Source organism: Pogoniulus pusillus, chromosome 9, assembly GCF_015220805.1.
Source record: "Pogoniulus pusillus isolate bPogPus1 chromosome 9, bPogPus1.pri, whole genome shotgun sequence".
NCBI classification, from domain to species: Eukaryota; Metazoa; Chordata; class Aves; order Piciformes; family Lybiidae; genus Pogoniulus; species Pogoniulus pusillus.
In genome coordinates, this window is record NC_087272.1 from 5,011,652 (window position 1) to 5,025,446 (window position 13,795).

Consider the following 13,795-nt stretch of genomic DNA (forward strand, 5'->3'; position numbering starts at 1 on the left):
GCGTAGGTGGCAGAATACCCCTCTGGGACAAATGGGTAGAAAGAAAAAAAAAAAGGTGGGGGATGAAAAGAGATGGGAAAAGAAGGGGGAAAAAAAGGGTGTGCAGCTGCGGCAAAAGAATGCATTCGACAGGAATGTGAAGACTGTAACGTATTTGGGAAAGTGCCAAATACTACAGCATTGAAAAAGCCTAAGGATTTTGTCTGTGATGTTGAGTCACTAGTTCAGACCTCCACAAATGAAAACAGATCCTTTTTTTTTTCCAATTTATAACCAAATTGACAATTTAAAGACATCTGAGAAATATCTACGCATGTATACATTTGTGTGCATGTATCTAGGCATGCATACATATTAAATATTTGTGAAGACACAGATGTGTATATTTAGTGAAATCTATTTGCTGAAATTCCCATTTTGGAAACTCAATGAACCCTATGGCCAGTTTTTCATTAAAGAGTGTTGTGGAGGCAGGGAATTAATGTGTCCGAGTCAGGAATTTTTATACAAAAATATAGTTGTTTTATTTTCCCAAAAACCTGCCCCCAAAACTATATATACAAAGATTAATTTAGTTTAATTAACAGATTCAGTTGCTTGAGAATATCTACAGGGATGCCATCAATCATCTGACTATATTGGAAATCAGAAGTTGGAAAAGGCTTTAGCTATTAATTAATAGCGTTTTCTTACTAATAAAGTTGAGCCAAAATAACTCACGATCAGGCTGACTTCCTCCTGCGGCCTGTCCCTCTGTTCCTTTTCAGCAGCTGCAGGTGGATCGTTAAGGGTCGTTAGGCTTACAAAGGGTGTCAATCGGTGAAGCAGTCCTTGAAGGTCATATTTATACCCTCTCTAGACAAAGAGCAAAGTTACCACTTCCTTAGGTGCGAAAAGGCACAGCCAATCCCAGCCCGATTCCTGCACAGGGCACTCCTCGTGCGGGCAGGACCCCTTTGCTCACCCCCTTCACGCCTGCAGGGCAGGCAAGGGGGGGGGGGAGGGAACCAGGCATCTTTTCCTCTCCCATTTCAAGTGACTGAGGGAGAGCAATTTAGGGGTATACAGGACTCCAGGACAAAGAGCCACAAAAAATACAAGGTCCTGCATATATATATATACACACTCTAAAGAAATTTTGTGTGTAAATATATATGTAAATATATATTAAACCCAAATAATTTAATATATAGCCTATAGTAATGAATTCCTGTACTAAAGAACAAAAATAATTTAAATAAAGGTACATAGTAAACAAACCCCCTATTTGATGTGCTTCAAGCAAAGAAAGGATTTCAAAGGGCACCATCTGGGCAGATGGCTATTCCCTTCTCCAGATTAATGAAACACTAGCAAGTTGTGAGCAATAATGTGGTCAGACACTGCCTCTGAAGAGAGTCATCTGGCTGTCACAAATTTGTTAACTTCAGTCAGAATTAGTTCAGTCATTAAGTGTAGTGAAATTATTTCCCATCAGGGATGAAGCAAATTGAGTTAAAACAGAGTTAAAAGAATACTGGTGAAGGTCAAACTTGCTGGATTGCAAGGTTGAAAAAGGGCAGAAACATTTAAATACAAAAGGCTGATGTACACATCTCTTTAATTTCTTATTTAAATTCTGTGAGCTTACTAATGTTCTTAGAGCACAGAAGTATTGAACCTCTCTCAGAGGGATATACTATGTGGTACAGAATAGTGGGGTTTGTCTTGGACTTCAAGTGAGGAGAGAGGTTGATTCTATCAGAACACACACAATCAACAACAGCCCAATTCTTATCCATCAGTGAAAGGTTATCCTCATGGACATACAATCACAGACTAAAGTAACTTGTCTGTATTACCCAGAAAGTATAAAAGGTTTCAAAGACTTCAAAATGGGTCTGTTTTGTAACTCTACCCTAAAATGTCCTTTTGCTTGTACTGTAGTCTTTTGGTTTCCACATCACCAACAGTTGAACACAGTGGCCTTAGCTACACCTTAGCTCACTCAATTATTTCTTCTTAGGTAGAATTCAAATTATCTCCATTAGTATTATCAACTCAGAAGCTGTTTTTACAGAGAATAACTTACTTATGGGCTTAGTTTTCATTTGCATCAAAGCAGAGATATTGGTGGAATCATAGAATGGTTTAGGTTGGAAGAGACCTCAAGGATCATCCAGTTCCAACTCCCCTCCATAGGCAGGGACATCTCCCACTGAAATAGGTCGCTCAAGGAAGGCCCCATCCAACCTGGCCTTGAACATCTCCATAGAGGGAGTAGCCACAACCTCCCTGGGCAACGTGTGCAAGTACATTGCCAACATGACTGTAAAGAACCCTTGCCTAACATCTAGTTTGAATCTCGCCTCTGCCAGTTTAAACCCATTACTCCTCAACCTGTCATTACAAGACCTTGTAAATAGTCCCTCCCCAGACTTCCTGTAGGTCCCCTTCAGATACTGGAAGGCCACTATAAGGTCTCCGAAAAGCCTCCTCTTCTCCAGACTGCAGAGCCCTAGCTCTTGTAGCCTGTCCTCATAGCAGAGGTGCTGCAGCCCTCTGATCATCCTTGTGGCCGCCTCTGAACTCACTCCAACAGTTGCATGTCCTTCTTGTGTTGGGGGCTCCAAAACTGCATGCCATACTCCAGAGAGAAATAAACAGGGCATAATTCATACTGTAGAAGAGTAACAATATTAATGTAGTAAGAAATTATAAAACGCTTCATTACACTTACATAAAATATCTCTGCCAGATGCATGCAATTCACTGGGTTAAGTGCAAAACCATGTGATTTACACAGATGAGTATATATAAAAGCTGTACAGTTAAAAATAAAGAGCAGTGTGTGTCGTGGAGAGGTATTCTGCTGCCTATGCCTATTTTGGCAGAGGGGAGAAATTAATACATAAAAATATGTATTTATTAAACTCAATATTCTGGACTTTTGCCACCCTCAGCCACTGTATATTAAGATGTTCTACACAGTTATGAAAACATTCTAGGATAAAATACATACAGTGACTTATTAATTAACTAGCAAACACTCAAACTATAAACAAAGAGAGGAGTTTTTCCTGTGACAAATACTGTTTGGAGTCTATATACTATTTGCCCAGCAGAGCAGGCTGAAACTGATTCTGTCCTATGGCAGAGGCAACTTATATTACAGAGGTATTAAAGCATTTACTCACAATTCTTATTAATCAATAATCACCCTCTGGGGCTACGTCACAGCCTATGCCAGTGTCCAAACTTCAGGGGATCTCTGCCCGTGGATTTTGAGGCTGGAATCCTTCCAGCTTGTGGGGAAAGGATGAATCTTCCCGGTTTGTGGGGAAACATTTGGGACAGTAGCAAAGCCAAAGCAAAACCAAGCAAAAGAAATAAGGAGGCAAAAACAGAGGACAAAGACAAATTTCAGGCAAGATTTGAAAACTGACAGAACCTGAAAAACCTACAACTTCCCATCACAAGGACTCATTTAAGAATCCCAGTATTTCATTAGATATTGAGTTAGACAAAGCCCTTCAGTTAAAATTTCCAACATGTCCAGGTTTGAACTATTTGCAGCCACAGCGTAAAGAAAACAGTAACAAAAGTGATTTGGTTGTCTAGCCATTGCCGAAATATACCAATTTTCTATATCAGCTGCTGATAAACTTATCAGACTCTGCATACTGGAACAGTGGTCAACCCTGCTCAAGGTAACTGCAAAATTCTGATGTACTACAGAAAGTGTTGATGAATCATTGGGCTACACTAAATTAAGTGGACTAACTCCAACATCTTCAGTCTGTACTCCATGGAAGAACTGATTAATTATTCTTTGCTTGTCATATCACACTGCCTTTTATAGGCATGAAAGCTCCCAGTATCTCTTCCGGAGAGGAAACCCCTGGCAGCTGCTGACTGCTGCTGAAAGAGACTACTGCTGTCACTTGTGAAGCCACTGAGAAAGGTGACTCATCCACAACTTCTTTTTGCATCATTCATCTGAACTGTCCCTGGTCTGCCCATTTCTGAAAGAGCAAGCAAGACTCTCTATCACATTCTTTGGTCCTACTCGATTTATCCGTACTTTTAAGACTTCCTCGGGTAAACCTGTGACTACGTCAATAAGCAAAGATGTGGAAAAGGCAAAAATGCTACAAGAACTACTCAGTCAATGTCCACCACCACACAAAGCTGGTTCCCAATGAAAGCGCTGTAGCTCAAGGGCTGTGTGAACAGTTGCACATTGTTCCCTGCACTAGAGAAATGAGTACCCCAGGGTGAAAAGGGAACACCGAGTCAAGCGACTCATTTTCTTGTTTAAAATGCCTTCCACACAAGCACCTTGTCAGTTTTGTACGTAAATTGGTTCAGCAAAATGTACAGCAATTGGACTTCAGCTAGCAGCAGCCTTCACTGCTTTTCTCCTCATCGCACAGCCCACCTAAAATCCTCTTTTCCATCCATCTTAATTCCTCCCTTCTCCAAGATTCCCCTAAGCTGATCCTATATCCTTAAACATAAACAACCTGGCCACCCCTCCTGGTAGGTTCAACTTGGTCCCGACCCCGCGACGGAGGGCTGCTGGAGCACTGCGGCCAGGGACTCTCGGCAGGGCCTGGGCCTTGCGGGGACTGCCAAGAGGCAGCTGCCTTCCCACTCAGAGACCACCGGCCTTTGCCACGCTGCCTAGCCCACTCTCAGCTCCTCTCTCCGTCACCAGCCCGCAGCCCCGACCACAAGCCACAACCGAGGCGGCCCGCCTTCCTCAGAATACCTAGGGGTGACCAGAACGGCAAACACGTTCCTCACGCCGCCTTACGGTGTTGCTAACACTCAGCTCCCGCCTTGGGCACTCGGACAGGTGCAGGGCAGCGGGAAAATGAAGCAGCGGCCCCAGGCACCCGCAGAGCAGAGGGGTGGGGCAGCCAGCACGCGGCGCGCTCGCGGACGCTCCTCAGGGCTGGCCCCGCGCCCCTCACTCCCTCACCACCGCAGGATCCCTGCTGGACACCCCCACTCCGGCCCCTCGAACAAAGAAGACCCGGGGCCGCGCCGAGGGGCGGGAACGTCTGCCTCCCCGCGGGAGCCCGCCCCACAGCTCCCTCCTTCCCGGCCGGCTCACGCACCGCCTCCTCCGGCCATGGCTGCCCGCCCCTCCCCGGCGGCGGCAGCGGCAGCGGCAGCAGCGGCAGGGTGCCGCCGGGCGGGCGGGGTGTCTCCCAGGCGGCCTTGCCCGGATGTGCTACCCTGACTCATAGTCGCGCCGCACGCAGGCTCCGAGCCGCTGCCGCGCCCGCCCGTTCCGCGCACACGCCTCCCGCGGCTCCCTCCGCGCTGGCGGAGAGGCGGCCGTAGCAGCAGCGACAGCAGGAGGGGAAGGAGGAGGAGAAAGAGGTCGCGGCGGCACCATGGGTAAGTCTCCACAGCTCCGCGCCGTGCAGTCTCGTGCCGCCGCCCCTCTGCCCCCGGAGGCCGCCGCCGCCCGTCTGTGGCAGGCGGGGAGGGGCGACTGGTGCGATTTCCTTATCGGCCACCTTCCTTCTCTCCGTGTCTTAGCCCGGGAAGAGGGTCGGGGCAGTAGCGGGTCTCACCGAGCATCTCCAGAGCTGCCGTGGCCACTGCCTCGGCCCCTGCGGCGCGAAGTTTCCGAGGCTTCTGCGCTGGCGCTGGCCGGCTCTAGCCCAGCCCAGCCCGGCGCCCGGCTAGTCAGCCCAGCGGTGCTCGCCGCACGGCACTCTTGTTCTGGAGTGTGGATTCAAGTGGGGCCGAGGAAAAAGAATTTGCCCGATTACGAAGGGGGGTTCAGAGCAAGGAGTTATGTAAGGCCCCCCCAGGACGCTTTCCCAGTTACTGTTTGCATAATGGAGACAGTTAGGGTAATAGGTTTAGGAGATTATTTTATAATCTCCGTACATTGTTTATGGAAGACACAAAGATCTTCGTATTTCTCTGGCTTAGAGAAAGAGCATTACTCATACACACTAATGCAGCCATATTACTTCTGCCTTTTTTTTTTGTTTTAAGATTGCAAATTTAGTATTTTCACACTGATCTCCACTTGCGTGGAGCTTCCAACGCATGCCGTGTGAATCTGCAAAGTAGAGTATTTTTTTCTTTGCGAAGTGTTAAATGATTAGTTTTCTCCACCCCTTCCTCTTGTATGCCCTACAGCTCTCCCAGTGTTAAGCAGCTGCTTTAAAACAGATTTTGCATTAATCTTGTTATAATATAGATAGCAGAGATGGGTAAGGAGTGCCCTCCTTGAGCTGCCAAAGATTCAGCCAGTCTGCCAGATGCAGATCTGGATGGCCAAGGAGTTGTTTGCAACCAGAGAGAGGAGATGGAAGTTCCTGGATTCTGCTTGTGTTTGACATCAGCATTTCCTGTGGCCTTAAGTAAATCGGTAGTTTCTGTGTAGATCGCACTTCTTTCGCTTTTAACTGGAAGTTTCCATGGCAAGAAGCAGTTGCGGTGTCTCAGATAAATAGTTACTTAACTCCTTTAAAACAGTGAAGAATCTTTGGAGAAAATTTTAAAATCAGAAGCTGCCCAGGTCAGGTGTAAGGTGTAACTGTCAGATTCAGAATCAAGGTAAAACTTACACAGTGTAGTGAAGATTTCTCTTTTCATATGGGTGGAAAAGACACCAGAATTTAGTTTGTGTTCAGTTGCCTGCTTGCATTCACAAAGTAGAACTGTTGATCTCATCATACTGGTCAAAGTCTAATTGTAGCTAACTCTGGTTTGGCTTCCAAAAATGCTTCAGGGCATCATCTGAAAGCTGTTCAGAAAAGCTGGTGCAGAATGAGCACAGCAGTCCTTTTTTAGGTGCATCTGTGCGTTGGTTGCAGGTAAGTTTGTGAAGCATTGTGAGATTCAGCTGTGGCTTCCTGCATAAGGAAGGGTAATTACAGTTATCTTCAGGAAGGCTGAAGTGGTTTTCCTGTAAATTCTATGAGCACTTATCCATAATTGGCCAGAAAGATTGCTTGTGAAAATAGAGGATTTTTTTCCCCTCTCACTTAATGTATCAGGCCTGATTCCACTGTTTTTTTGTTTTGTTTTGTTTTTTTAAATCAAGGCAGCAGATCTTGTTATTCCTAGTGTCAAGGACTGAAATCAGTTTCATGTTGACTATCATTAATGCCTTTCCATATTTAAGATTTATATTTAAGTCCACACAAGCAGTGCAGTAGCTTCTCTCATCCAGCCTGTAGTATTTTTTGGTAATGCATTGCCCAAAGGCTGAAAATTCTAAAGATTGAATCAAGGATTAATTTGTACTTTCTGTACGTTGTGTATCGTTCCGTAAATCGTGTTCAACAAACAAGTGTTTTGTGACAGACTGTAGTTGTGTCTTGCAGTTAAACATATGATGCATTCTCTCTTTATGAAGGTTGGCATGGCATGAGCTGGTTTGTATACTAATGATAGAAAGTGAAATTCCAATGTAACCTAACTCAAATCAAAACATTTCTGTTGTTAAAAATACATTATGTAGACATGGATCTGCACTATCTTTACTGTATAGAAATATCTCTACAGCCACTCTGGTTGTAGTTGTCTGAAGACACTCTCATGGCAGTTGTTCTCTCCTGTTATTAATATCAGTTCTTTCCAAAACTACTATTTTTGTTGCTTGCATTTAAAGTTATGTCTGAGTACAGTTTAAGCAATATTCAACTTTTGGGTTGAAGAGACAGGTTGCTTTAGGTACTCTTGGCAGTAGAACACTTTAAATTCTTGAGATGACATGTTCATCCACCAGTGCTTCTTTTGCAAGACCAATTATAGCTTTTTTACTTCTCAGTTACCCCTTTCCCCAGGCTATTCTTCCTTTAACCTCAAAAACTCACAACTGATGTACTCTCAAAAACACTGTACTCAAGAAGATCCTTTCATTTTAGAGCAGTGTCTTGTGATAGTTACTGTAAGCAGGCTGCAGTTAGCCCAGCAGTAATCCACGGGCTGCAAAAAGTGGAGAAACACCACATCTAAGAGTTTTTGTCTAGAATACAAATACACATCACCATTTTATTTTTTAATGGCACATATCAGTTTGTTTGAAGTGTTCTTGTGGTCTACAATAGTGTAAACTTGTAAGTATTTTTCCATTTTGTTAGCAGCAAATGGAAGGTACTCTCTACTCTGAAACTTAATACACAGTTAGGTGCTTAGGTGGACAACAGACTGGAAGAAACCTGCTCGACTCTTTTTACAGTGCCTAGCAGTAATAGCCCAGTGACTGGATATGTAAGGTACAGAAGCTGTATTTGTCAAGGCTCAGTTCTGTCTGGGCACCAGCAGTTATTTAAGGAATGTTTGCATGATGCTTTTGTGTGAACTCGATTTTTTAAAACATAATACATGTTGAATCAAGTCTTAACTACAGCCATGCTTAAATAGCACTGAGAAAGAGAACTGTATCTAGGTCCCTCCTGTGCCTGTGGTGTCCAGGATCTCTGCTCTGACTTGAGAGAAAACATTTGGGCTGCAAGCAGGGACCTGGCTGCTCTGAGAATGGAGATGTATTTGGTGCAAGGGGATCAGTTTCCAGGCTCCGTTTTGCTTTGGTTGAGGTAAAAGTAGTTTTATCACATCAGGATTTGTCTAAACTAGTCACTTAGTAGCCTGTCATAGGTTGTCTTGCTGTAGCAGGGACATTGGGTTCTGGATGATCTTTCAAGGTCCCTTTTAACGCCTGTGGTTCTGTGGGATCCTCACCTCTTAAGTGCTGTCAATTTCGCTACACTGTTGTCAGGACAAGGGCCAATGGGTTTAAACTGGCAGAGGGGAGTTTTCGATTAGATGTTAGGAAAGGGTCTCACTACCCTTTACAGTGAGGGTGGTGAGACACTGGAATAGGTTGCCCAGGGAGGTTGTGGCTGCCCCTTTCCTGGAGGTGTTCAAGGCCAGGTTGGAGGAGGCTTTGAGAGACCTGTTCTAGTGGAAGGTATCACAGTATCAACAAGGTTGCAAGAGACCTCACAGATCATCAAGTCCAACCCTTTACCACAATTCTCAAGGCCAGACCATGGCACCAAGTACCACGTCCAATCTTGCCTTGAACAGCTCCAGGGACGGCGACTCCACCACCTCCCCGGGCAGCCCATTCCAGTGTCCAATGACTCTCTCAGTGAAGAACTTTCTCCTCACCTCCAGCCTAAATTTCCCCTGACATAGCTTGAGGCTGTGTCCTCTCATTCTGGTGCTGGCCACCTGAGAGAAGAGAGCAACCTCCCCCTGGCCACAACCACCCCTGAGCCTCCTCTTCTCCAGGCTAAACAATCCCAGCTCCCTCAGCCTCTCCTCATAGGGCCTGTGCTCAAGGTGTCCCTGCCTATGGTGGAGGGTTGAAACTAGATGATCTTTGAGGTCTCTTCCAACTTTAATCATTCTATGATTTTAGGACAGAGATTTATATTGCCTCTCTCCTCCCAATATACTGTAAGTTGTCTTCCACTTAAAGAATTACCACATGCAACTATATATCAAGTTTTGGAGTCAGCCTGGCCATGACCAAACACCAAACAGAACCACAGGTCAGGCTGTAACAAGGCACTGCCTGTCTTCTGGATGTCAGCTCCGGAACTAAAGGAGGTTTGAGGACAGAAACCTTCAGACATGGCTGTGTGCAATATTGCTTCTGAGAAGATTAGGAGTAAACTTGCCTCTTTTTTGTTAAAGAATTTAATCAGCGGCCTCAGATGTGAGAGGAATAAAAGCTAAGATAAAAAACCTCCTCACTTGAGAGTTGTCCTAAGTGTTATCTTATAAGAAATGCAAGTCAACTAAATAAACTGCTTGGAAAAGACACTGCAGTTGCACAAAATATTTTTTTTTTGTTCTTTCCAAGTTTTTGGTAAGACGGATTTCCAGCAACACCAATGTATTAGTTCTAGTGAGCCACAATACACTAGTTTGAACCAGTATAAAATGTTGTATTGTCATTTCCTAAAAGAATGGTTTTGGGAAGTCTTGACTGTAAAACAAACACACAGGAAATTGCATTTAGACTGCAACTTTTTACTTCAAGTTCCTCAAAATGTACTGCTGAAGCAGCCAGAGAAGTTAAGTTAGTCTGGCTGACTTGACTTAATGAATACTGCTCCTATATTCAGGCCAATAGTTGTGATTATTTTTTTTTTGATATGTGAGACTGAAAGCAACTGATTTTTGTCTTTAAAGACTTCATTAATTTGCTTCCTGAGAACAGATTTTTCAGAGGTAGTTTCAGAAGTCTTTGAGGAACATCTGATTTCTATAGCATCAAAATGACAGTGAGAAGAGAATGGGTAAAAGAACAGCAGAAACCTGAAGGAAACAAAGTGGTAATAGAGGAAATGAGAAAGGTACCAAGACAGGAATAGAAGGGAACAAAAATCCCTTAAGGGGAGTTTGAGGAGTGATAGAAATACAAGAAACAGAGGAAAAGCAAGGATAATCTTCACAGAGAGAGTGACTTGTCATTGGAGTGGGCTGCCCTGGGAGGTGGTGGAGTCGCCGTTCCTGGAGGTGTTCAGGAAGAGACTGGATTGGGCACTTAGTGCTATGGTCTGGTTGATTGGCTAGGGCTGGGTGCTAGGTCGGACTGGATGATCTTGGAAGTCTCTTCCAACCTGCTTGATTCTAGGATTCTATAATAATGGATAAGTGGAGCAACATAAGAAATAGGAGAAATTAAGAGTTCTACCCTGTGCCTTCCATTCCCCCACCCCAAAAAAACCCTGAAGACAGAAAACCCCAAACACACAAAAAAGCCCAAACTGGTATAAAAGCAAATAAAATCAGATAAATTTAACCCTCTTTTTTTGTAGTACCATCTGACAGTTCTTGAGAAGACTCATAATTTTTCATCTTCCTCAATTAAAGCTGATTTATTTCTGGAAGTTCTGAGAAGTTAATTATAATTTTTTTTTTTTTTTTTTACTAAAAAGAAAAGAGAGAGAAAAAAGAGAATGATAGTAACATAAAATAGCATTTGTTAAATAAAGGGGAGAGTGGTATCATCACCATTTGAAAGCTACGGAGATTCTTCTATGCCATCTGTCAAGCAGGTTGGTTGTTATCCCTTCTTAACTCGGTTGCAGGATGTAATTCATGTTTTAGGATAACACAGGGGCATTAGATAGTGACCTAGTTACTTACATAAGAGATAACCCACTTCCCACTGTGGACTACTCCACCTGGATCTATTCACATGCAGTGTGTTCAAGAAGACGAGCATCCCTGCTGTCTTGATACTGTTGGAGGCATTGCATTTCAAATTCTGCCTTGTTTCCCGATAAAATAGATTAGGAATGTTTAAGCTTCTGGAATAAGGAGTCTTAAAATGTTCACATGTGTTCTCCAGCTAATGGAGGATTTTTTTCAATGACAGTTTCAATTTTAGTTGGACAAGGAGATTTTCCTAGGAAGGTGGTTTTTTTAAGTAGCTTTCATTGGAAGTACAAGCTTTCAGGTCCTGTTTGTATTGGAGCTGGCCTAGTAAATTTTTTCTATCAACAAATTTTAATATAATGGCAACCGAACAAAATGTGTTTTAGTATAATATGATAGTAATGATTGTTAAAAGCTACAGATTTTTCAATGTTAATCTCCCTTCTAGCTGAAAAAATAGCTGTTGTGTATTAAAATTTACATGTGCTCCAGATATGCCTAGTAGAATTTGTAAACTCTGGAACAAATGGCTGTGGTTCAAGGAACCTTTAAATCTGTGCACACAGCTTGGTGATGTTTATTGAGACTGAAAGTTATGTGGTTCCAGTCTAGGGGTCTTTATGCAGGAACCATGGTAATCTGTTACCCATCTTAAGATGTAGTTCAAGTAGATGACAAAGTCAGCAGGTATCTAGGAGAATTTGTCAGATCTCAAAACTGCCTAACTGCTGTTCATTTAATCACTGAATCAAGCAGGTTGGAAAAGACCTTCAAGATCATCAAGTCCAACCAGAGAATTTTTTTTACAATCCCACTTTTGCAAAGGAAGTCCTTTAAGTGATCCATTTCACTATTAGGTTGCATTTTCCTCATGTTTCACAGCTCTTACTGCTTCCTAGTCATATATTATGGGAACATCTGAGGCACAAAACAGTTCTGAGATGTTATTAAAACGTTGACCTATTAATTGTGTTGGTGATAGCTCAGGGAGATTCACAAAAGTTAATCAATGTTGTTTAATGGAGCAAAGCTGGAGATAGGTGAGTTCAGGCTGGACGTGAGGAGGAAGTTCTTTACCGTGAATCATAGAATCAACCAGGTTGGAAGAGACCTCCAAGATCATCCAGTCCAACCTAGCACCCAGCCCTATCCAATCAACTAGACCATGGCACTAAGTGCCTCATCCAGTCTTTTCTTGAAGACCCCCCCGGGACGGTGCCTGAGAGTGGTGAGAGCCTGTAGTGGGTTGCCCAGGGAGGTGGTTGGGGCCCCGTCCTTGGAGGTGTTTAAGGCTAGGCTGGATGGGGCTCTGGCCAGGCTGATCTAGGGTTGGGTGTCCCTGCCCATGGCAGAGGGGTTGGAAGAAGATGATCTTTGTGGTCCCTTCCAACCCAGACTGATTCTGTGATTCTAAATCCGTCAGTTAGTTCTATGCACTGATACTTACCAGCCTCATGGACATAATTTTGAAGAAAAATGCAAAGAGTGTGTGTAAGTTCAATTTATCCTATCACAGTTGACTCAGATTTGACAAGTTATTTCAATATTTGATTAGATGCAGTTAACCAGGTTTTTAAATTCATGGAGAAAATAGCAGCCTTTCTTTCACGTTTACTGCCTGTGCTCTGCAAACATACTTGGAGGGAAAACTGGATAGAGAATAATATGAAAATTATGACAGAGATGGAGACTGAGTGAGAAGTCTGAGATTCAAGGAGGAGAGCAGCTAAGCACTGTGATGTGGATGATGTGATGAGGATTGAGCAGAACTTTGGAGAGGGACATCAAGGCTGCCAGGGAGCCTGTGGGGAACAGGCTTCTGTCTGGGAGACCTGAGACCTGTTGAGGTGACAGCTCAGCATCTCCTGGTAGTCTTGAGTTTGCACATCCACTATCAGCTGTCTGTGCATTTTTTATGACCTTCCTGATACACTAATGTGGAGCATCAGGGCACAAAACCTGCAGTTGAAATCCTATCCTTATTCCTTTCTCCATGTCTCAGTAAATGTCTTTATCTCTACATTACACTAGTCTAAAAAACTCCCTAGATATAACAGCATTCTCATCCTGTATTCCATACAATAGAGGTCTGCAGTTTGAAGAGACTGTTATATCCATCATTTTATGAACTCCATTCTCCCTCTTTTGCTTTTAGTTATACCCAGACTGGAAACTAAAATTGCCTTGTACCACGTGGTTTAATTCTGTGATAATGGATGGAAGCTGAAAATTCTATTATCCTAGGTATTAAATGTAGAAGTCATAAAATATGGTCTCTAGGGTGAGTGGAGAGTTTGGCTGGGGTGGTCTGCGTGTTGCTGAGTGCATCCTGCTCTCTGGCACCTAGGAACTTCTCCTGGGAGTGTATCAGAAATGCTTCCTGTCTTTGGTGTTGAATTTGACAATCCAGCTACTAATAGTACTACTTTACATTTCTGGCCTTAAATGCAACCTTGCAAGTACATGTCACTATTTACAGGGCCAGTAGCAAACCTTATTCCCTTCTCTAGCCTTGCTAAGTTTATTCCTGTATCCCTTCTCTGTGGAGAAATGCCCATTGTGATTGCAGTCAACAGCACCCAGTATCCTGCAGGCGTAAGTTGAGCTCAGTACTGCCAAATAGCTACTTGTGCTACATGAAGGCTTTGGAACAGTT

At 43.6% G+C, this 13,795-nt stretch overlaps 1 protein-coding gene across 3 annotated transcripts in view; it reads left to right on the forward strand.

Annotated features, from left to right (window-relative positions):
* The first annotated feature begins 5,216 nt into the window (after positions 1-5,216).
* RAP1GDS1 (Rap1 GTPase-GDP dissociation stimulator 1) overlaps positions 5,217-13,795 on the forward strand; it is a 104,045-nt gene continuing 95,466 nt past the window's right edge. For all 3 annotated transcript variants that reach the window (XM_064148362.1, XM_064148364.1, XM_064148363.1), the window contains exon 1: positions 5,217-5,391. In XM_064148362.1, coding sequence (XP_064004432.1) covers positions 5,388-5,391 — 4 coding nt within the window. In that variant the 5' untranslated portion in view covers positions 5,217-5,387. The remainder of the gene's footprint in view (positions 5,392-13,795) is intronic.